Source organism: Sus scrofa, chromosome 7, assembly GCF_054392235.1.
Source record: "Sus scrofa isolate SSC_HxYL_T2T_F1_AM1 chromosome 7, Sscrofa_HxYL_maternal_Yorkshire_Landrace_v2.0, whole genome shotgun sequence".
Lineage (NCBI taxonomy): Eukaryota > Metazoa > Chordata > Mammalia > Artiodactyla > Suidae > Sus > Sus scrofa.
In genome coordinates, this window is record NC_139389.1 from 20,333,793 (window position 1) to 20,357,458 (window position 23,666).

Here is a 23,666-nt window from a genome sequence, read left to right on the forward strand (position 1 = left end):
GTTCTTTTAGAGGAAATATGTAATAAAATGAACAGAAGCACACTTCTTATTTTCTTGTATACTAAGCAGTCTCATTTGCCTTGTGTCAATTATTTTTCTTGTTTAAATTTCCCTTGTATTTCTATGAGTAATGCCAATGGCAATGACATTATATCTCACTTTTTAATTTACTTTACCCTCATCATAAGAGCAAAGTGACTTGAAGTGACTCTTCCTTGTCCTACTAACAGTGTATAAATAAAATTGCTTCTCTGTACAGAAGGCTGTAATGCCTCCTGATGGATATAGTTTTATGATTATATTGAAGATTAAAAACTGAAAAAAAGTCACACCAGCTTCCTGAAAATGTTCATAATGCATCTTTTGGAAAACAAAAATACATAATTACTTCATTGCATATTTACATGAACATGGCAAAGGTTTATGAATCACCTATTTTTCAAAAAACAAAGTCTCAAAAGATGTTTAAAGGAAGGTTTGGTAATTTCTTATTTGAAATACTTCACTCTCCAAAGAAAGATGATAAAGAGGTAACGTCCTTGAGTGTGAGTTTCTTAAGAATCGTCATTGATCACGTGCAGACACAATTATCTTCTGGAATTCAGCTGACCTGCTCTTCCCTTGCCTCTGTGCATTCATCTCTCCTTGTTTGGGTCTTGACTTTGTAGGCTGACCATTTCAGCAAACGTGGCAAGACCCTTCCTCAACAAGATTCTGTAGAGCTCGAGCTGGCTGAGGAGAAGCCAGTTAAACGCTCCCTCATCACAGTGGAGGAGCTCACAGAGATTGAGCGTTTGGAAGATCTGGATACTTGTATGGTAAGACACTTCCTTTGGCGACACCGTTATCCCATTCAATGGATGTGCTATTTTTTTTTTTTTTTTAAATCTCAACCTTTGCAAACCAGACCAAGTAAAACTTGCCCGCAGAGACGGTTCTTTCAGAAACTTGTTGCTGTATGATGTCTCTTAATGGAACTGATAAAACGTAATCTTCATGTTTCCATGAAGGCCCTATAACTCACTTTTTACTTGTAATTTTGCAAAACTTTTTTTAAAGGGTACCCCCACCCACCCCGCCCTCTGAAAAGAAAACGTGTGAAAATTGCAGTGCACATGACACTTGGATCTGTCCCTGAAGTGGGGAAAAAAAGTTCCTAAATTGAGGAGGAGAAACTATTTATTTACCTTGGTCATTTGTGACCGGAAAATAGCTTTAAATAAATAAGCCTTAAAAAAAATGTGGAGAAAGACTTTTGACTATCTCTTTGTGTTGGTCTTTAGGGTTTTTTTGTTGTCATTGTTGTTTTAAATCTCCTGCTTCTTCCTTTTTTTTTTTACCCAATTTATGGATACCCTCTGAGATTTGCATTTCCTTTTCAGTTCATATTCTCTTTAACTGACTTGACTTAATGTGCTTTAGAAAATGGAATACAGTGCATCGACATGGTATATCTATCTGGCCATAAAACAAGAGTGTTCTGCTTGTTGATACTCCATTTTTCTGGGGAAAATTTGGTGTCCTTATTTCATTATTTTGAAATTTGTATCACTGGTGTAGTTCTCATTTTACCATACAAACAGTAGTGAATACTTCTGCACTCAATATTTTTATCTTTTACCGAAATATTCATTTTTAGTAATTTCTTATCGTTTGAGAGGGTGCTGGTGAGACTTGGTTTGGTCAACTCGTGTGCACAAATATTTCTACATCAGCTTCTGATTTTAGTTGTAAAGGAATGGTACTTGTTTTTAGCTTTCAAAACCAAAGATCTGATGTGACTAATACTATTTTTCTAACCTAGAAGAGAAAAGAATACTTTAAGTAGTAGTTCATTATTATCATCTTTTAAAACCTGTGAATAAAATGTTAAATGCACTCCACATAAAACCCTCATACAAGGAGATTAGTATGTAAATAAAATACATCTTAGCAAGGAGACTAGATCTAAAATATATCTTTAACATTCTGGTGTAACTAAAGATGGTGTTCTCTTTTAAATTTTGTTTTTATTTTGGGACATTAGACACTGTGTTATCATAGGCAATTATCCTGGAAATCTCTTAGTCTAACCATAAAAGAAAAGGAATAGTAGAAAATAGATTAGAATTAAAAATTTAAAATTAACTCTACATGCCATATTTCCTGCCAGAATGATCTGGTTGTGTTTGAGTTGGAAAGGGGTATAGGAAGCATGAGTTAGTAAAATGAATTTTGTTGAGTTTGTAAGTTAAGTGGTTTCAGATGATGCAGTGTTGGTTAAGAAAGATTGGCTTAGCTCCCGTAAAGATGGTTTTAAAAAATATAAGCTTGGTTTGTTTTTGTTTGATTAACTGATTTGCTTTTGTTATGTGAAAGGGAAAGAATGGTTCTCCTTAAAAAAAGTGGGTGGGGTGATGATGGTAGAAAAGAATCATGTTTTAAAATTTATTTTTTATTGAGATGTAATTGACTTAACATTGTATTAGTTTTAGATGTACATTATGATTCAATATATGTGTATATCATGAAGTGATTACCACAATTAAGCTAACATCATCACCACCCATTGCTTCCTTGTGATGAGAACTTTTATGATCTACTTCCTTGGCAACTTTCAAATATGCCATACAGTATTGTTAACTACAGTCATCATGTTGTACTTGACACCAGAAGGACTTATCTTATAACTGGAAGTTTGCACTTAAAAAAAAAATGCAGGAGTTCCCGTCATGGCGCAGTGGTTAACGAATCCAACTAGGAACCATGAGGTTGCGGGTTCGGTCCCTGGCCTTGCTCAGTGGGTCAATGATCCGGCGTTGCCGTGAGCTGTGGTGTAGGTCGCAGACGCGGCTCGGATCCTGCGTTGCTGTGGCTCTGGCGTAGGCCGGTGGCTACAGCTCCGACTGGACCCCTAGCCTGGGAACCTCCATATGCCGCGGGAGCAGCCCAAGAAATAGCAAAAAGACAAAAAGAAAAAAAAAAAAAAATGCAGATGCAGGATGGCCACGAGGACCAAAAGGCAAACCATGCTGCAGGCACACCCAGCACTGAGTGACTTCTGTTTTGTAAAAATGGTCCTGTTGCCTTGACCCTGAAAGAGTCACAGGTAGTTGGAGACCTCTCTGAACTTCACTCATGACCCAAGTTAGAAGGGTGGTCTTTTCTAGTTCAGACAGCTAGGAAGCAAGCAGTTGGGGCCATTCCTGACACAAGCACTTGTTAAATCCTAGGACCAGAAGTGGGGCCTCGGCTGATGAGTATCGTGTTAAGACAGAGCTCTTTGTAAAGAAAACAAATACTTGGGCAGAATTTTTAAGCTATGAAAATAGTATATTTTCAGTTCTAAAAGTTTTGTTTTGAATCATGGTTTTAATGGGGCTAAAGAATTAACTGGCAGAAAACCCCAACTAAGTTTGATGTTACTTTAATAGTTTGTGTCAAAAGCACAAGCCAGTGAGTTTTGCACTGTATTGATTTCCTTTCTGCTACCAGCCTATCTTGATTCTAAGCCACCCCAAGACAGCACAAGTGGCAGTTACCTCAAGCGCAAGAACACCTCTCCTAAAGAAAATCAGTTTTCTGAGTTCTGGGCTTCTTACCCTAAGTCAGAAATACAAACTTACAGCCGATTGAAAAGGAGTAGAGTGTTAGATTCACCTTTTTATTTTTTTTTTAATTTTTATTTTTTTTTTCTTTTTATGCCCTGTGGCATATGGAAGTTCCTGGGCTAGGGATTGAATCATAGCTGCAGCTGCAGTCTACACCACAGCCATGGCAACAATGGATCTGAGCCACATTGAAGCTTGTGGCAAGGCCAGATCCTTAACCCACTGAGCAAGGCCAGGGATCACACCCACATCCTCATGGACACTGCGTCAGGTTATTAACCCGCTGAGCCACAACAGAAACTCCAGACTGACCTTTTTAAATTACTTGCACTGCCACCTTTCATCATCAAAGTAGCAGATTAGTTTTGTTTCTCATTGACACCTATTACCAAGTTGTGATCCTCATGTGGTGTCATTTAGAAAAAAATTGGGGGAGTTCCCATCGTGGCTCAGCAGTAATGAACCCAACTAGTATCCATGAGGACACGGGTTCAATCCCTGGCCTCACTCAGTGGGGTGAGGATCCTGCATTGCTGTGGCTGTGGTATAGGCTGGCAGCTATAGCTCTGATTTGACACCTAGCCTGGGAACTTCCGTATGTAGCAGGTGGGGCTCTTAAAAGACATCTTTTTTTTCTTTTTGAGGTTCATGTTTCAAAAGGAGAGGCAATTAATTGGTGATGGTTTTCTAAATGAGCCTATGCATATTCATTGGCTGCATTTAGATCAATTCAGGAAGTTAGGATACAAGATAATGTTGCATAGAAAATTCTCAAAAACCTCTAAGTGCATGCATACAACCTTGCCCCTTGGAATTACACAACCCTGGCAGATAGAAATTGTGCCACGTATGGAGTCAGAGCACTGTTGAAGGTGACTACTCTGGGAGATGCTATAACTTTATTACTTAAAATGTTTGTTTGTAGCCCAAATCCCTGAGATATTTTCTCTAGGGCATTCCAAAGTAACTCTGACTCATCACCAATCTTCTACTTATAGATTCGAGACTGTTAACAGATCCTGGCATTTTCTATCTGTGATGTTCGTGTTATCTACTAAATCCAGTTTTGAACATTTCTTTAACAGACTTAGTGAAATGCTGGGCCTCTTTCTCCACCCCCACCCCCCCGCCCCTGTTCCTGAATAGATTTCTGGTTTTGTTCATTTCTCCCTGTCCAAAAGTCAATTCTATGTCAGTGCTTAAGTCTCTTTCAAGAGCCAATAGTTAGAATCACACTAGGGATGGTTCAGGGCCATAAGTTAAAAGTTGAAATATACATTCGTTTGAATTTAAGGATTGCCTTTGTGGGCATGGAAACAATAATCTGTATGATGGATCTCTTAGAAGGAAAATCTGCACTTAGCACCTGTTAAACTTACCCTTTGACCTAGAAACTATCCTGCTAAATGAAGTCAGGCAGTGAGACGCAAATGGCATATGCTATCACTTACATGTGGAATCTAAAAAAAGGATATAGCGAACTTCTTTGAGAACAGAAACTGACTCACAGACTTTGAAAAACTTATGGTTTCCACAGGAGACAGGTTGTGCGGGGGAGGGATGGGCTGGGGTCCGGGATGGAAATGCTGTAAAATTGGGTTGTGATGATAGTTTACTACAAATACAGTAAAATCCATGGAGTTAAAAAAATATTATAATTTATTAAAAGAAAAATAATAACTTAGGCTGTGTGAGGGCCGAAACAGGAATGATCAAATGGGCTTCTCATGTCCTGGGAGGGTGACTCAGAACTTTGATTCAACCTTCATTTCATAAAGTTGGAAAGAAAGCCTGTTTTTCTGAAACAGAATGGCGGAAAGGGGGATCATTTTTTAAAACTCTGTCTCTAATCACATAATTACCTTGCCTTGCTTACTTTTAACTAGAAAGAAACTAAGAGGTAATCTAGTGGGGGTTGGGGGAGGGCCGGGTAGAACAAGAACTTTTAGAATAACCTGCAGTTTTTCAACCTGTATCTACTCTCATAGCCCCAGAGATTCTGACTCCCTTTAACTCCAGGGCTGAAAATCAGATGGCTTAAAAAGTCTTCCTACTCATTTATTTAACACTTATACAGTACCTGTGACACGCTGGGCACTAGTCTAAGCTCTTTAAGAATAGTAACCTGTTTAATTCTCATGACAACCTATGAATGATAGGTATTGTTCATATCTTCTATTTAATGAATGAGGAAACCGAGATATGGAAACGTTAACTAACTCGACCTAGGTGGTCTAAGGTCCCCCAAAAGCAGGCAGTTGGGTGATGCATCTTTACACCAGCTGGCTCTAATCTATATACTTATTTCATGTCTGGTATATGTCTTAGGATCAGAATTAAATTTGGGGTTAGATTTAAATAGACGGCATTGTTTTATGCAAAATATCTGCTTAATAATTCCACGTTCAATTAATGTATGAACAGAAACACAAGTGAAGAAAGCGTGCTGTGTAACCGTAATGTAAGCCTAGTTTTTCAACATTATTGGAAGTGACTGTGTCAAAAATCTGGCACATTCAGTTGTTACCTAATTGCTAGAAATGAATCTGTCCGCTTTTGACTTACCTGGAACATTCTGTGCCTCTCCAAGTGTTATTTTGTTGATGACAGTGATTAATTAGCCTTCCTGTGTACTTCTTATCATTTCAACACATATGCCTTGTGTGTCAAGCCGAAATGTGTATTTACTTGGAATCTTTATTGTCCACAGACCATCTGTTCTTTTTCTGCAATCAAGTGCTCTTAGGAAGTCAATATTCCCAACTGTATCTTTCAACTTTGGTTTGTCATTGGCCCTTGGGGTATTAAAGGATACACTTCTCATTCTACTGATTGGTAATCTCTACATATTTAATTTGTCGGTGTGTTACAGTGTACTACCTTTAAAAATGTACAGAAGTTTGGGGTTTTGGATAATGTGCCAAGTGGGTGACGAGCCAGCCTGCTCCTTAGAACTAGCTCGCTAATTGTAATTCTTTCAGTTATTTTTGTGAGTGTGGCACCAGTTTTAAATCAAAAGATCTCATGCAGAAGAAGAGGTTGTCTGCTTACTATTTCCTAGGAAAAGAATTTTTAAAGGCTCAAATCATTACAGAATACTTTTTTTTTAGGGTTGCACCCATGGCACATGGAAGTTCCTGAGGTAGGGATTGAATCAGAGCTACAGCTGCTGGCCTACACCACAGCCACAGCAGCTCGGGGTCCGAGCCACATCTTTGACACACCACAGTCGTAGCAACGGCAGATCCTTAACCCACCGAGGGGGGCCATGCTCCTGGATACTACTAGTCGGGTTCTTAACCCACTGAGTCATGGCAGGAACTCCCCAGAATACATCTTGTGACTCCTTTCTCAACATAATTATTATTTTCTCCTAGCAAATTCAGTCTCAAATTTCCATATATAATTTTTAAGCTTTTTCACATAGATTAAAATTCAGTGAAGATCCATTTGTCTTGGCCAAAGTACTATTTCTTTTTCATCATCTCGTTTTCTTGTACCAGCCGTTATTAATTGAACTAATCTATTAACAGTGTTGCCAAGCACAGACTATTAAGTCAGTATCTCATTTAAAAATAATTGCACTGACATTAACTTGTGCAGAAGGTCATTCAAGTCCGAATTGTTAGTGTTCTTTTACAATTTTATACTGCAACATCATTTTCATATTGATGTCATTTTGGAGAACGGAGATTTAACTCTTTCTTTTTTTTTTTTTTTTGGTCTTTTTAGGGCCGCACCCACAGCACATGGAGGTTCCCTGGCCTAGGGGTCTAATTGGAGCTGCAGCCACCAGCCTACGCCACAGCCACAGCAACGCCAGATCCAAACTGCATAATCTACACCACAGCTCATGGCAACGCTGGATGCTTAACCCATTGAACAAGACCAGGGATCAAACCTGCAACCTCATGGTTCCTAGTCGGATTCGTTTCCGCTGTGCCACGATGGGAACTCCGAGATTTAACTTTTTAACCAGGAGAAAGCAATGTATGAAAACCTCTTAATTTCCAAATTCTAAATTTCAGAGCTATAGTTCACATAAAATGTATGTTCCTGGAGTTCCTGTTGTGGCTCAGTGGAAACAAACCTGACTGGTGTCCATGAGGATGCGGGTTCAATCCTAGGCTCCCTCAGTGGGTTAAGGATCCAGCATTGCCGTGAACTGTGGTGTAGGTCAAAGACACTGCTCGGATCCCAGTCCCGCATTGCTATGGCTGTGGTGTGGACTGGCAACTGTGTGGCTCCGATTCGGCCCCTACCATATGCCATATATGCGGCCCTAAAAAAAGAAATAAAATAGAATGTATGTTCCTAAAGGCTGCTAGGAAGTTTTTGGACAGTCCCAAGTGGAAATGCCAGAAGCACATTCCAGATCTCATTCTTTCAGGACTGAGAGTTTGTCTCCTAATTTTTTTTTTTTTTTTTGTCTTTTTGTCTTTTTGTTGTTGTTGTTGTTGTTGCTGCTATTTCTTGGGCCGCTCCCTCGGCATATGGAGGTTCCCAGGCTAGGGGTGGAATCGGAGCTGTAGCCACCGGCCCACGCCAGAGCCACAGCAACTCGGGATCCGAGCCGCGTCTGCAACCTACACCACAGCTCACGGCAATGCCGGATCGTTAACCCACTGAGCGAGGGCAGGGACCGAACCCGCAACCTCATGGTTCCTAGTCGGATTCGTTAACCACTGCGCCACGACGGGAACTCCCTGTCTCCTAATTTTTAACTGGCATGAACACATTCACAGAGGCCCTATTCCAGGGAGCTCCCTAGACATCTGTCTTATGATGATGAAAATAAAGTGTGTGACACAGCCTTGACCTCTCTCATAAGTCCCCCAGGAGACCCCTGTTCCTCCCACTCCCTTTTAAAGTCATTTCTGGAAGGATAAGCGCTCTCTGCCTTTCCCCCACAGGTGACAGAGCAGTCCCCAGGCTCCCAGTATGAACCAAGGAAGAATCTGGGGAGGGCTTAGTAAATCCCCTTCATAAAATGACTTAGAACATTAATCACTGGTGACTAGTCAATTCATTCCTAAACAGCATCCAAATTGGGCATCTGACTTGCAGATTAGAAGCAATGATTCTTCTGAGCTTTACCTGACATACTTACAATAATAGTTATAAAAGGTAACGTTGTCTTTCCTCTTGAATTAAAGTAAACATAGAACCCTAATGGCCTGTGGACTTCATAAAGCAGAAACCATTTCATCGTTTACCTGTTTGTGTGTTGTTGGTAGATGACATGGGAAACAGGACACAGGAAAAAAATTTAAATAAAAATCCAAACTAGTTAGGTCCTTCATAAGCAACTAAAGATTTAGTAATTCCTGGGGATAGTATTGTAAAGCCAATAGTAAATAATGTAACTTCTTTAACATAAGTCTCACTTTTCAGCCCTAGAAACCTCATGTTTTCAAGGTACCACGATGACATTTGCTTCAAAAACCTTCCTTTTATGTCAGCAAGCTCCAAATTATCACTGTTTCCTTCCTAGGTGACCTCAAAGACCAAATCCCTGTAGGATGAAATGTTCTCTTTAATTCTTGTTTTCGTTTTTCTTTTTTTTCCCTCTTCTTTTCTTTTTAGGGCCGCACCTGTGGCATGTGGAAATTCCTGGGCTAGGGGTGGAATTGGAGCTGCAATTGCCAGCCTCCACCATAGCCACGTGAGATGCTAGCCGCATCTGTGACTTGGCAATGCTGGATCCTTAAACCACTGAGTGAGGCAGGGATTGAAACCAACATCCTTATGGATACTCTTTGCATTCTTAACCCACTGAGCCACAATGGGAAATCCTCTCTTTAATCTTTGAAATAAACAATATTCACATTGGAGAAAATGGTATTTTTGGATACTAAGAAGGTACTTATTGTCTCTGTGATGTAGATATAATCTGTCCGAAGAAGTCCTTAAAGAAGGCTTTCTTACCACCAAGGCACAGGGGTTAGAAAAGGCTGGGAGAAGGTGGCTGCTACAAAGCCCAGGAGGACTTCTCGCAGATCAGGTCGTCTTAGGTTGCGATGAGCTACCAGAAGACTCCTTGAGCCAGAAATGCAGATGAGAAGGCCATTGCTTCGCTCAGCAATTGCTTATTGTTGATCCTTCTTGAGCCAGGTATTCTGGGCTTCTTGCTAGAAATGGAAGGCAAGTGAACTAGTGTGTCACTCACCAGGTTGCCTGTGCTGAGGGTGCCAGTGGCACACTAGTTCTGGTAGGTCATAGAAGTGCCACCTGTGTGAATCCCACATGTGGATTTGCTTGGATGTTGAAGTCTGCCACTGAAATGAGGTCATCCAGAAAGGCTTGAATTAATACAGAATAAGTTTTCACCCCTCTTGTGACAACTCACTGGTGATTAATGAAATTCATGTCATGGCTTTATCCAGAAATAAAAAAACCTCATCCGAAAACAAAAGTATAGGAGTTCCCGTCATGACTCAGTGCTTAATGATCCCGACTAGTATCCATGAGGACAGGGGTTTGATCCCTGGCCTTGCTCAGGGTTTAAGGATCTGGCATTGCCATGAGCTATGGTGTGTAGGTCACAGTTGTAGCTCGGATCCTGCATTGCTGTGGCTGTGGCATAGGCCAGCAGCTACAGCTCCTATTCGACCCCTAGCCTGGGAACTTACATATGTCAAGGGTGCTGCCCTAAAAGGACAAATTCTGGCTTCATTTTCCCCCTTCTTTATTGTACCTCACGCAAAAAAAAAAAAAAAAAAAAAGGAGTTTCTGTTGTGGCTCAGTGGGTTAAGAACCGACATGGTGTCTGTGAGGATGCGGGTTCGATCCCTGGCCTTGCTTAGTGGGTTAAGGATCTGGTGTTACTGCAAGCCATGGTATAGGTCACAGATGTGACTCAGATGAGGCTGTGGCCTAGGCCTATAGCTGCAGCTCTGATTCCACCCCTGGCCAGGGACCTTCCATAGGCTGTAAAATGGGAAAGAAAAAAAATTTGTATGAGCCTTAGTTCACTTTTGGATTGAGTAGGTTATCCATTAATTCAGTTAAGTATGAAGTATGATTGGAAAGGGCTCTGAAATGTGCAGGTTGCTATGGAAGCACAGAGGAGGGGTGCCCAGCCCAGCCTGGGGGAGGGGCATTGTCAAGGAAGGCTTCCTGGAGGAGGGTTCTAAGCATCATGCTTGGCACATAATAGGCCCCTAGTGACTAGGTGCAATGGGAGATGGCATTTGAAGGAGAAGTTAGCTGGGATGAAAATGAGTAAGTAACCTTAGCAGAGAGAACAGCACATATAGAGGCTTAGAGTGAGGAGAGAGCATCACGATTTGAGAAACTATGATGATGGTGGTATGATAGGAATAAAGAATAGGAGAGAGGAGGGATGAGGAGGGTAGAGGCTGTATCACAAAGAGCCATGTAGATCTCACTAAGGGTTTGCTTGTTTATTGTGTATTTTTAAGGTAACAAGGACTCAAAGTGACGAATTTGGAAAAAGGGACAGGTTTTGATAGAGACATTAGTGCTTTCCATTTTGAACATGTTAAGGATGAGGTGCTTGCAAGGCCCTAGCTGAGATGTCTAATAGGGAACTGCGGAGGCGGTCCCCAGGCTTCAGTAGCCAGGCTGAACTGGTGAGTCAGCCCTAGTATCTAGTACCCAGGGCCAGCCGCATAGCAATTGCTCAGTAAATTTTGTTCAATGTCTTGGCTTTGCATTACAGTTACTTCATTTCTTTCTTTCATCCTTTCTTTCTTCCTTCCTTCCTTCCTTCCTTCCTTCCTTCTTTTGCCACACCTGTGGCATATGGAAGTTCCTAGGCTGTGGATCAAATCGGAATTGCAACTGCAGGCTTACACCACAGCTCATGGCAATGCCAGATCCTTAATCCACTGAGCAAGGCCAGGGATCGAACCCGTATCCTCATGGATACTAGTTGGGGTCTTAACCTGCTGAGCCACAATGGGAACTTCTGCATTACAGTTCCTTGCTTGGCTCGACTTTGCTACTAGAATCAGGGCTTCTCGAGCATACGGGTGTTCTGTCTCTTTGAATTCCGTATAGCTAATGCCAGCAATAAATGTCAGTAACATTTCTTTGGGCACTCTAGAAAATGATTCTTTGAATGAAATGACTATCTTCAAACCTCCAGGGTTCTATTAATGAGAATATTATAGGTTATATCCTCAGTGATCCCAGCTCTGGGCAAGTTGTATAGGACAAAAGGAGGAAACCGCCCACCCACTGTGTGACATGCGCTGTGCCCTGTGCTTTTCATTTTGGGCATGAGAATCTCCGAGTTCAGAGATGTTGATATGCTTGCCTCATATCACACTGCTGGTTAAGGGGTAGCCAGAGTGGAGGGCTCAACTCCAAATGAACCCATTGCCAAGCCTGTACTCTCTCATCTGAATCCCTGTCCTTCAGGCTGGACCAGGTCACGGGGAGGTAAGGTCCAGGAAAGGTTGGGTTGGGGGAGAGCCTTTTCACAGAGGGCTTGCACGGAGAGATTGGTGGGTGGTGTCTCCTTGACTGCAGGCTAGTCCTTCTAGAGTTTTATTCTTCCTCTCGGGGTGGGGGGAGATTCTAACCTGTGGTAGCAAATCCACATTTCTTTAAATTATGGGGGAAGCGATGCCTCAGTATGTAGGTGTCTAAACTGATGGGAACAAGTAGCAAAAAGACCCAGAATACAGAGTTCTCTGCCTCTTTGAGCTGCATCCAGAGAACACATGTCATCCTCAGTTCAGTCCTTCTTAATCAGGCCATGCTACTTGTTCTTGACTTTCAATTAGACAGTTTTCCTTGTTGCCTAAGAGAACTTGAAGGCTAGTCAATTGTCTCCTGCAAATAAAGGCTTACTGAGGAGGGAATGAGTGGGGTGGAATATCTTGGGCTGAAATTTGGGAAAAACAGAAAAAAAAAAATGGCCTAAAATATAAATGAATGAGGAAAGGAAAGTAGCACAGAACTTGGCTTGATGCTTTTGACTAAGTAGAAGTAGGCTGGACTAGATACCCTCAGTGATTCAATCTGAATCTCTTAACTATACCAGTTTAGAAACACTGACTGGGGTTGGGATGAGTTAATCTCCATTCTTCAGCTCGAGTATGGAAATTCAGAGAGGAAAGTTGGCCTGTCCAACTTCTCAGTTTCCCTAAATGTACCTCAGAGGAAATCACTGTCACTGTGGAATTTGATATGTAAGGATTTCCTGCCTCTCAGGACTGAGGTGAAACCTCTATCACAAGCCTATTTCTTACAGAATCAAAATCTAAAGTGTATGTTTTTAGCTTTGGCCTTTGATGTGTGTGCTGAAGAAAGTCACTGACTTTCATGTTGAAAACCACACTTGGAAATGAGACAAAAAATTCCTTCCATGTTCCAGATATAGCTGCATTTCTTTATTGTAGTTTAGATTATATAACCTTATTTATTGGCATTATTTGTTTTGCCTTCTTTGAGAAACTATTTCAGGTGGCACATTTAATAACTACACTAGAAATTGAAAGCTAAAGTAAGGTGAACAGAGTTAAGAGAAAAAAAACTGAGGGAATTATAATACAGCAAAGTTCAAGGTCATGTGACTCCATGGTGCTCTGTTCTCCTAGCTGGAGAAGGTGGAGCCTTAACTTGGGAAATGGGACTGCAAGTTTTAGACCTAACTGATCTAACTTTGATTATCAAAATTGAGAGATGTGGTCATTTCTCTTGCCTAGACAGAAGACCACCCAACCAGAGCTGAGCGGTGGGTGGGAACCTGCAAGCCAAGCCAGGGATTCTCTGGGAGCAGCTTTCATTCCTCTTCAACCTTTGACCTGTTGACCTTTGAACAGCACAGGAGTTAGGGGCACCAATACCTCTGCACACTTGAAAATCATCCTTTAACTTTACAGCTGGCTCTCCATGTCTGCTCTTCCAAATCTGTGAATTGAACCAGCCTTGGACCTAGTAGTGCTGTAGTATATATTGAAAGAAATCCACATATAAATGGACTTCCACAAGTTCAAGCCTGTATTGCTCAAGGGTCAGCTGGACCTAGTTGAAATCTCTAAATGCCAGACCCAGTTCGGCATGACAAAATGGCCTTTCCTCCAAAAGATTTCAGAGCATCTTCCATCATCGTGGCCATACCAAAGCCTCTGAAGTCCTTTTGGTTGTGAACTCTGTGGCCTCTGCTCCCCAGGAACCTGACTGGATTGACCATCTGTATTCTGTTATTTGATGTTGAAGCCTTAAATGTTAGAAAATGTCAATGAAAGACATTCATTGACAAGATGGGGCTTGTTAATATTAATTCAGGACTTTGGAAAATGAAATCAAAGCCAGTGAGAAATGTGGCAAGCAGTACTGCATTGTTTTTGGCAGATTTCATCGTAGCCGAAACAGAATGTAAGAATAATGATCTAAAGTTTGCAAGCAAATAACTAGCAGAATAATGGATCTGTAATTTAGAGAGTTCGTTTTAGAATCCACTCAGAAAGGATGTTAATCAAAAGCAGTTAAACTGAACATGGCAAAGATCTTGGTTTCCAAGCCAGAACAGATTTTTCAGAGCTTGAATATAAACCATCTTTAGCTGAAATTCTATTTGATGTTGAAGATACAGGATAAGGAGTTTTAAGACTCAGTCGTAGAAAAGCTTGGAGAGCCATGAGATCCAGTGAGAACCAGACCTCTTGATTACTGATTGATTGATCATTATAGCTCTCCAGCCAGATCTGAGCCTCATCTGCGACTTACACCACAGCTCATGGCAATGTCAGATCCTTAACCCACTGAGCAAGGCCAGGGATCAAACCTGCATCCTTATGGATAGATAGTCAGGTTCGTTACCACTGAGCCCCAATGGGAATTCCATCCAGCCAGAATTCTAAGTCACCACCAGACACTAAAACCACCATCCATTCTTTTTACTTGGCACCACCGGAGTTTACCTGACTCAAGCTTTTAAAAGCAGTGAAGCAAATTGTAGAATTTAAGGTGTTGAAGTTGGTGTTAACTATTTTTTGCCATTGCATGGTACTCATGTTCTATGTACAAATGTGTTACATTAAGCATTTTAGACATATTTTTATTCATCTTGATGTCACTGAGCCATAATATCCATTCTGAAGCAGGAGAGTATTTTTCTCCTATTGTCCTCATTCTTGCCTTCCATTATAACATATATCTTCCAAAAATCTAAACTTAAAATAGCTCTTTCAAGTATAATACTCTGTGGGCTTTTTCTCCATAGTTTATTATTATTTTTTTATGATAAAAATCATTTTAAAATATTATTCAGCTTTTTATTTCTGTGCAGCAGACATGAATCCGACTAGGAACTATGGGGTTTCAGGTTTGATCCCTGGCCTCGCTCAGTGGGTTAAGGATCCGAGATTGCCGGGAGCTATGGTGTAGGTCACAGACGTGGCTCAGATCCCACGTTGCTGTGGCTCTGGCGTGGGCTACAGCTCTGATTAGACCCTGGGAACCTCTATTTGCTGCGGGTGTGGCCCTAAAATAAAAGACAAGAGACAAATAAGAAACCCCACCAAAAAAACCCATTGTGCTTAACAGTGCAATTAAGTACTTTAGACATTTTCCTACTTTTTTATTATAATGCTACAAGGGGCATGTACCAGATGGTGGTGTTAATAACCATCACGCTTCTGTGCCCATCAGCACTCACATATGCTCTCAAGGTAAGATATTTACTTGAAATAGGTACCAAGTAGTTTCATTCCTTGGACTACTCTTAAGGAAAATGTATTAAATTACATCCCCCTTTTAAACATTCAGTGTGAAATTGCACTTTCCCATCAGTTGCCAGATTAGTTAAAATGAATAAAAAGTGAGCTGTTTCCTACAGAAAACTTGAAAACATTTAATTTCCTTGTATCGAAAGTTGTACAGATCTGACAAATGAGGACACAAAGCATATTCATTTAACAATAGGGTTCTTCTGTGATCTTTCCCATAGGTTCTCAGCAGCACAGCTTCCTGAGTGTTTTTGTTTTAACATCATGATGCCATTTTAACTTTTATATGAAATGAGATTCTGGATATAAAAGTTAATGAGGGTGATGTGAATAGCTGGATTTAATCTTGCGTTCAGTAGGAAGCGTGGCACCTCACTAAATCTCTACACATCATTCTTCCTTGTGACCGCTGATTTATTGCGGCTCTCTTGGAGTCACAGCTTCCATATACCTACTCGTCCTAGACATTAAAGATTGTTGCTCTCCAGCAGTCATCATAGTAAGGACTAGGTGTCTCATTTTCTCAGTAAGATTTATACCACCTTAAACTTTAACAAATGGAAATGCATAAAATTTACTTTTTCAAGTCCAAATGTGATAATACTGTTTGGTTAGGTATTTGGGGATATAAGTCAGTTTGTAATGACTGAGTTTTGGTTACCTTTGAGCATCAACTCAGATGACAGTCTAGCAGGAAATATTTAATTATTATAATCTAGTTCATTAAAAAGGAATTACCCATATCCCTTTTAAAAGTGTACAGGGAGGAGTCCCCATCGTGGCTCAGCAGTGAACAATCTGACTAGCATCCATGAGGACATAGGTTTGATCCCTGGCCTTGCTCACTGGGTTAAGGATCTAGTGTTGCCGTGAGCTGTGGTGTAGGTCACAGATGCACTTTGGATTCATTGTGGCTGTGGCTGTGGTGTAGGCCAGCAGTTACAACTCTCGTTTGACCCCTAGCCTTGGAACTTCCATATGCCGCAGATATGGCCCTAAAAAGCAAAAAAACAAAAACAAAACAAAAGTGCATAGGGAAGTATGAAGTGTAATTGGGATATCTCACATCAAAAAGCAAGGATTGACTGTAGGTCTAATGGGATCATTGCAAAGGATACAAAATCCAGATTGAAATGGCTTCCACTGGGATACTCTGTGCAACAAAAAGTTATGAGAGTAGTAGTTGAGGATACATTGAATTAATTTTAAAAATCTGCAAGTCCAGGAGTTCGTGGCTCAGTGGTTAATGAATCCAACTAGGAACCGTGAGGTGGCAGGTTCTGGCCTTGCTCAGTGGGTTAAGGATCCAGGCGTTGCTGTGAGCTATGGTGTAGGTCACAGACACGACTCAGATCCCACATTGCTGTGGCTCTGGCATTGGCTGGCAGCTACAGCTCCAATTAGACCCCTAGCCTGGGAACCTCCGTATGCTGCAGGTACCGGACCTAAAAAGACAAAAGACAAAAAGACAAAAAAAAAAAAAAAAAAAAAGACTTGTTCCTTTCATTCCCCCACTCACCTGACCGCGCCCCCCCCCAAAAAAAAACTATAAGTCCGGAGTAATACTAAGAGAATACAAGAGAGGGGAGGGTACAGAGGATTTTAAGAAAGGGAAATTTGCTCTTTACAGAGCAACCACACCTGTAAATGTGGGCATAATGATAGAAGTAGAGAGTGACAGTTTCGTAGCTCCCTTTACATTCATTCATTCAGATAAGGATGATCAGGGTTGTTTAAAAATGGGCTCATCCTCATGAATTGAAAATATCACCTCACAGAGTTATTAATTATGAAGAGACAAGGTACCTTTACAACGGAGCAGTGGGGAGGTTCTTGCCCTAATGAAGCAGTCACATTTAGTACCCAGGTTTGAACAACCTGATGCACGTGCCGCCTGTTGTGCTTTGGTTGTTAATTCACACCATCACCCGTTTGGCATTCCTCCTAAAAATGCTCCCCCGACTCTAACAAGGGGGACAATCAGACAAATATAGAAGGTGGAACAGTCTGTGAAACAGCTGGCCTGAATTCTTAAAGTCAGTATCATAAACAAGGAAGGCAGGGTTGGGGGAAGGGGAAGGTATGCTGGATCAAAGAGGTGAGAGAGACATAAGCATCTGCCATGGGTGAATTCTCCATGAGATCCTGCATCCAGAAAGGGACCAGGGGCATGTTCTAAAGTGTTTCATTGACATTTGGGGAAACTTTAAAGTGGACTGTAGTATGTACATAGATATCATGTAATTGCTGTTTTGTTAGGTGTGATGGTTATGTATGGTTATGTAGAAGAATATAATTCTTAGAATATTTGTGTGCAAGTATTCAAAGGGGAAATAGCAAAGTGTCAGCGACTTTTAAATGGTTCAACCAAAAACTTGCATGTGTATGTGTGTGATAGAGAAAATGGAGGAAATAATGTGACAAAATGTTGGTAATTAGGCTGGAGTTCCCGTCGTGGCTCAGTGGAAATGAATCTTACTAGCATCCATGAGGACGAAGGTTCGATCCCTGGCCTCGCTCAATGGGTTAAGGATCCAGGTTTGCGGTGAGCTATGGTGTAGGTCGTAGACGCAGCTTGGATCCCGTGTGGCTGTTGCATAGGCTGGCAGCTGTAGCTCTGATTCAACCCCTGGCATGGGAACCTCCCTGTGCTGCAGGTGTGAGTGACTCTAAAAAGACAAAAAAAAAAAAAAAAAAAAAAAAAAAGTTAATAATTAGGGAATCTATGTGAAGAGTATACTTAAATTTATTACCTCATTTTTTTGTGTGTGTTGAGTTTGAACAAATAGTTGAGGGGCAAAGAATAAGTATATGTATTTGAAGTTTCTTGATTAAAGAAGTCTATGAACCACTAGGATCCATGAGGAAGTTTTTTATCAGTCTAACATGAAATGGGAAAAAAAAGAACAACAGAGAAAATGTTTCATGAACAAAAATGTTTCTAAGGTAAAGGTCTGTTTCTTTATAATAGACTGTGCCCTTCTATTTTATCTTTGTGCCTAATTTCTCTTTATGGAAGTGGTGGTTGTAGTAGACAGATTTTTCTATTTTAAACAAGTGTTTAAAATCCAGGTGAGCGGGGAGCACTGGGTAAAAGCAGTTCACTCATTCGTTCACCACATAGTTACCGAATGCTCACTCCATGCCAGGCTCTCTCTGGACTCTGGGGGTTTAGAGGTGCATAGGACAGAACCCTGGCTTATCCTTTACACCCAAAGATGTTCACTTTGTTTCCCCCAAGGGCACGTGGGGACACGAGGGTGGAGGGGGACACTGAAAGGAGATCCTCTGAGTCAATCTCTAGGCAGTCTCCTGTTTCAGCCAAGTTAGTTGCATTTCCGTCTTCTGTATTTTTGAGACACTGCTGAACATGTTTCAGAAAGGATTCTGCCATATATGTAAAAGAAAAAAATGAAAGAAATCACGTTTTGGGGGGTGATAAAGGATCCCATAATAAATGTTTTTGGCCATCACTTGTAAAAAGAGTTTAATCTCTGCCTAAGCGGCTTTTTTTGGCAGCACCTGTGGTATATGGAAGTTCCTGAGCCAGGGGTTGAGTCTGAGTTGCAGCTGTGACCCACACCACAGCTGAAGCAACCTGGGATCTTTACCCCACTGTGCTGCAGTTTTAAAAGTAAATATACACGACTAGGAGGCTACCTATAGTTGAAATGCTTGTAGGCGTGATGCTTTTTCTGCCCCTGGAAGCTGAGGGAGGGCTGATAAGGTGGGAGTCAAGAGGTACCTCTGCAGTCTTTGGGCAGATTTGCCTAAAGTGCTGTGCTTAAATGGTAAACTCCTGACTTTCTTTATTTCTTCTGCCGAAATGGTTTTCTTCCTCACCTTCTCCGGGCCAGTTCTTGAACATCACATCTGTGCTCCTGAAATGAATTGCTACAGTGGCTGGCAAAATATTTACATGGTTTTGTGAGTGAATCCCATCCGGGTTGATACTGAGTTTTTTAATTCCCTCACGTGTGCATTTCTATGGTAAAGAAAATGAAGAGGTAAATGCAGTAGTGAGTTTTTGTTTTGACGTCTTGGGCTCCTGAATGTTGAGATGGCAGCCTTTCATCATCATCATTATTATTATCACCGTTATTAATTTTTAATGTAGTATTATTTAATTGAAGTATAGTTGATTTGCAGTATTGTGTTAATTTCAGATGTACAGCGTAGTGATTCAGTATTTTTGAAGATTATACTCCACTGTAGGTCATTACAAGGTAATGGGTATAATTCTTGTGCTATACAGTAAATCCTTGTTGTGTATCTATTTCATATATAGTAATTGGTGTCTGTTAATCCCTCCCTTACTCCTAATTTGTCCCTTCCCTCTCCCCGTTAGTAACCACAAGTTTGTTTTCTATGTCTGTGAGGTTTAGTTTGAATATACATTCACTCGCATTATTTTTTAGATTCTACATCTTAAGTGATGTCATGGTATTTGTCTCTTTCTTCTGACTTATTTCCTTAAATGTACTGTTCTCTAGGTCCATTCATACTGCTGCAAATGACAAGATTTCATTATTTTTGATGGCCGAGTAATATTCCATTGTGTACATACACATCATGTCTTCTTAATCCAGTCATCTGTTGATGGGCACTTGGATTGCTTCCATGTCTTGGCTGTTGTAAATAACGCTGCTGTGGTACTTTGGGGTGCATATGCCCTTTTGAATTAGTGTTTCATTTTCTTCTGAGTATTTATGCAGGAGTGGAATTGCTCAATCATATGGTAGTTCCATTTTTAGTTTTTTGAGGAACCTCCAGACTGTTTTCCATAGTGGCTGCACCAGTTTACAATGTTGGTTTCCTCTTCTCCACATCCTCTCCAACATTTTCTATTCGTAGACTTTTTGTCGATGACCATTCTGACTGGTGTGAGGTGATATACCTCATTGTGCTTTGGATTTGCATTTCTCTAATAATTAGTGATGTTGAACATTTTTTCATGTGCCAGTTAGTAAGATGGCAGCTATTCTTGAATATTTCATTGCAGTAATAACACTTAGAAGACACTTGTACATATAAAACAACCCTGAGTTGTTTTAAGAATCTTCAGAATTTCTTCACATATCTTATCTTAGGTCGGTTTCCACCTGCAAATTATGATGGTCAAATTGGTCCCCTGGTCATTCCCCATCAGGAGGGGGCCACAGTGGTGGTGATATGTGGTCCTGCAGATGAGCTTCTATTAGGGTGTCTGCAGAGTAGGTCTAGATAATGAATAAGCAGCAAGTGACCTGAATGATTCCTAAATAAGCTTTTGGAATGGTTCCTAAGAAGGTACCAAAAAAGCACATCAAAAAAATGTCAAACACCTGTGTTCCCACCAACTTGAACAGACAACCATTAACTTTAGCATCTTGTTTCGCCAGCTTTTTTTTTTTTTTTTTTTTTTTTGTCTTTTTGCCTTTTCTAGGGCTGATCCCACAGCATGTGGAGGTTCCCAGGCTAGGGGTCTAATCGGAGCTGTAGCTGCCATCCTACACCAGAGCCACAGCAATGTGGGATCCGAGCCACGTCTGCAGCCTACACCACAGCTCACAGCAACGCTGAGCGAGACCAGGGATCGAATCTGCAATCCCATGGTTCCTAGTGGATTCATTGACCACTGCGCTATGACGGGAACTCCTGCCAATGTGTTTTTTGATAGCAGCATATATATGAACTATAGGATTGCAGGGACTTAACTTACACGCTGCTAGACTCAGAGACCTTCTCCAAGAGTGCCCAGTGCCCAGTAGGTGCTCCATAAATATTTGCTAAATTTCAAGTAATGATTATTGATAAAATTATAGCCTCATTTGACCACTACTGACAGTCTCATTCTCCTCCCGCTTTTCCTCAGAGGCACCACTGTCACGAGTTTGGATGCTTTCTGTTTATTTCATATGTTTCAGACATAATGTATTCATGAACACTATATAGTGTTGTTTTAGATGTCTTAAATTTACATAAATGGCGTCATACCATACTTTCTGAAACTTTTTTTTAACTCAATATTTTGGAGACTTTTCGTGTTCCTTTATATAAAGCTCTTTTTTTTTTCCCCTTTTACCTTCTGTTCCATCATTTTAGTTATCCATTCCCTTGTTTAACAGGATTTGGAATTGTTCCCAGATTTTTACCGTTGTAAGTCTACTACTTATGAGTACCCCCTCTCAGTTTTTCTCCTTGAGAAGAGAAGAAAGACAAGTGCTGTCACTAATGCATGTAATCACTGTCGGTTATGGAAGCATGTGGGTCATTGATTGGCACTATGTGCCAGGCTCCGTGCTAAGCACTTTCTATTCATTATCTTATTTAATCCTCACGGCAGTTTATTTTGCAACCCGGAAAACTAGGTCTGACTTGAGGAAACATTGACCAAAAGTTCCACAACCCCTTAACTGATTCGAGCTCACTTCTTAGGTGCCAGACCCTTGAGTAGGAGACATAGTCTTGGGGGAGGATGACTTCTCATATCACTAGTCGTTCCTTTGCCACGGTGGGGCAGGTATAGGTAAATGAGTGCCCAAAAGCATGCAGGAGTAGAGAACTAATGATCTTTTTAGGGCCACACCTGTGGCATATGGATGTTCCCAGGCTAGGGGTCAAATTGGAGCTGTAGCTGCTGGTCTATGCCACAGCCACAGCAACATCAGATCCTAACTGCCTGTGCGACCTACACCACAGCTCATAGCAATGCCCAATCCTTAACCCACTGAGCAAGGCCAGGGATTGAACCTGCGTCCTCATGGATACTAGTTGAGTTCATTACCAATGAGCCACAATGGGAACTCTCAATCTTTATTTCTTTGAAAATTTGAAATAGTTGTTGCCATGGTTTCCCTCTTCACAGGAACATTTTTGTTTGTTTGTTTGTTTGCTTGCCTGTCATTTTGGGAGTTGAACTGAGAGAAAGGTTCTTTACCGTCACTTAATCTTTAGTTGGATAATTGGGACAGAGTACTTGTTGTGTTGAATTAACCTTTCACAAGGAGAAAGTCTAAAATTATCTGTGGGGCTTAACCATCAGCTGTAATTCTCTTATGTATGTACCTATAGTCACACCTTTAAGGAAGCTTTTGAGGGAAGGTATAGTTAAGACAAGGACAAGAATCTTTATTTTGAGCAATTGAAGAATATTTGAAAATAAGTTTTTACCTTTTCTCCTTTCATTTGGCAAGGCTGTTTTCAATCTCATATATCCTAAAATGATGTATATTTGAAGAAAATTACCTAATAAAATATGAAATTAGAAGTCTTGAGGATCAAGGAGTTCCTATTGTGATGCAGCGGAAATGAATCCAACTAGCATCCATGAGAATTCGGGTTCGATCCCTGGCCTCATTCAGTGGGTCGGGGATCTGGTATTGCCATGAGCTGTATTGTAGGTTGCAGGTGTGGCTTGGATCCCTCTTTGCTGTGGCTCCAATTCGGCCTCTAGCCTGGGAACTTCCATATGCTGCAGGTGTGGCCCTAAAAAGCAAAAAAAAAAAAAAGAAAAAAAAAGTCTGAGGATTGAGACTTTTTCAGGACTCTGCTGTCGGAAGCCTTTCTGATAAGCAGATAACACTGAGGATGAGGATGGTGCTGCTGGTGATGGTGGTGGTGGTGGTTATAGGGATGGCTCTTACTTGCGTACCACCCACTGTTTACATTCACAATCTGAGAAGCCCTTATTTTCCTCCTGTCGTATGTGGAGAAGACACCATGGAAAATAAGGAACTTGAAGGGAAAGGAAGCTAGCTGCAGGTAGATGGAGGGGCCTTCCTCAGAGCGAGTTTTCAGGGGGGTTGGCAAAGAGTCTCCCACCCTCATAACTTTGCTTTCACAAAGCCTTACATTCTATAGCAGGACTTTCTGAGTTTTGCTATGTTTCAAAAAATTCTTTTATAAATTTTCAGAGAATATGAAGAAGATGGCCTAACAACTGTTAATAATGATGACCAGTGAGGTGTAAAATTCATTTAATGTGAGATATAATGTTAAATGTAAGGTGACATAAATTCCTACTAAGGTGTAAAGTACCATCAACATGAATGACACTATAGGTAGGTAACTGTGCTGGATCCTGGCATCAAATCCTTGCCTGAAATTCTTTGATGACTGAGGAGGAGAGAATTCAAACTTCTGTGTCACAGTGGGAAGGACAGAATGACATAGATGACCCACAGAAGGGACATTTACACATGCTTGGGGAGTTCCCGTCATGGCTCTGTGGGTTACGAACCCAACTGGTATCTATGAGGCTGCAGGTTCGATCCCTGGCTTAAACCAGTAGGTTAAAGATAAGGCATTGCCGTGAGCTGCAGTGTAGGTCCCAGACACGGCTTGGATCCCATGTTGCTGTGGTGTAAGTGGGAGCTGCAGCTATAATTCG

The 23,666-nt window shown here is 41.1% G+C and overlaps 1 protein-coding gene across 25 annotated transcripts in view; it reads left to right on the top strand.

Moving 5' to 3' along the window:
• The window catches only part of CARMIL1 (capping protein regulator and myosin 1 linker 1), a 317,278-nt gene that overhangs the window by 252,845 nt on the left and 40,767 nt on the right, over positions 1-23,666 (top strand). For all 25 annotated transcript variants that reach the window (XR_014809747.1, XR_014809753.1, XR_014809754.1 and 22 more), the window contains exon 29: positions 669-818. Coding sequence is in view for 13 of the 25 variants with exons in the window: in XM_084967588.1 (XP_084823714.1) it covers positions 669-818 (150 nt within the window). In the remaining 12 variants the exon portion in view is untranslated. The remainder of the gene's footprint in view (positions 1-668; positions 819-23,666) is intronic.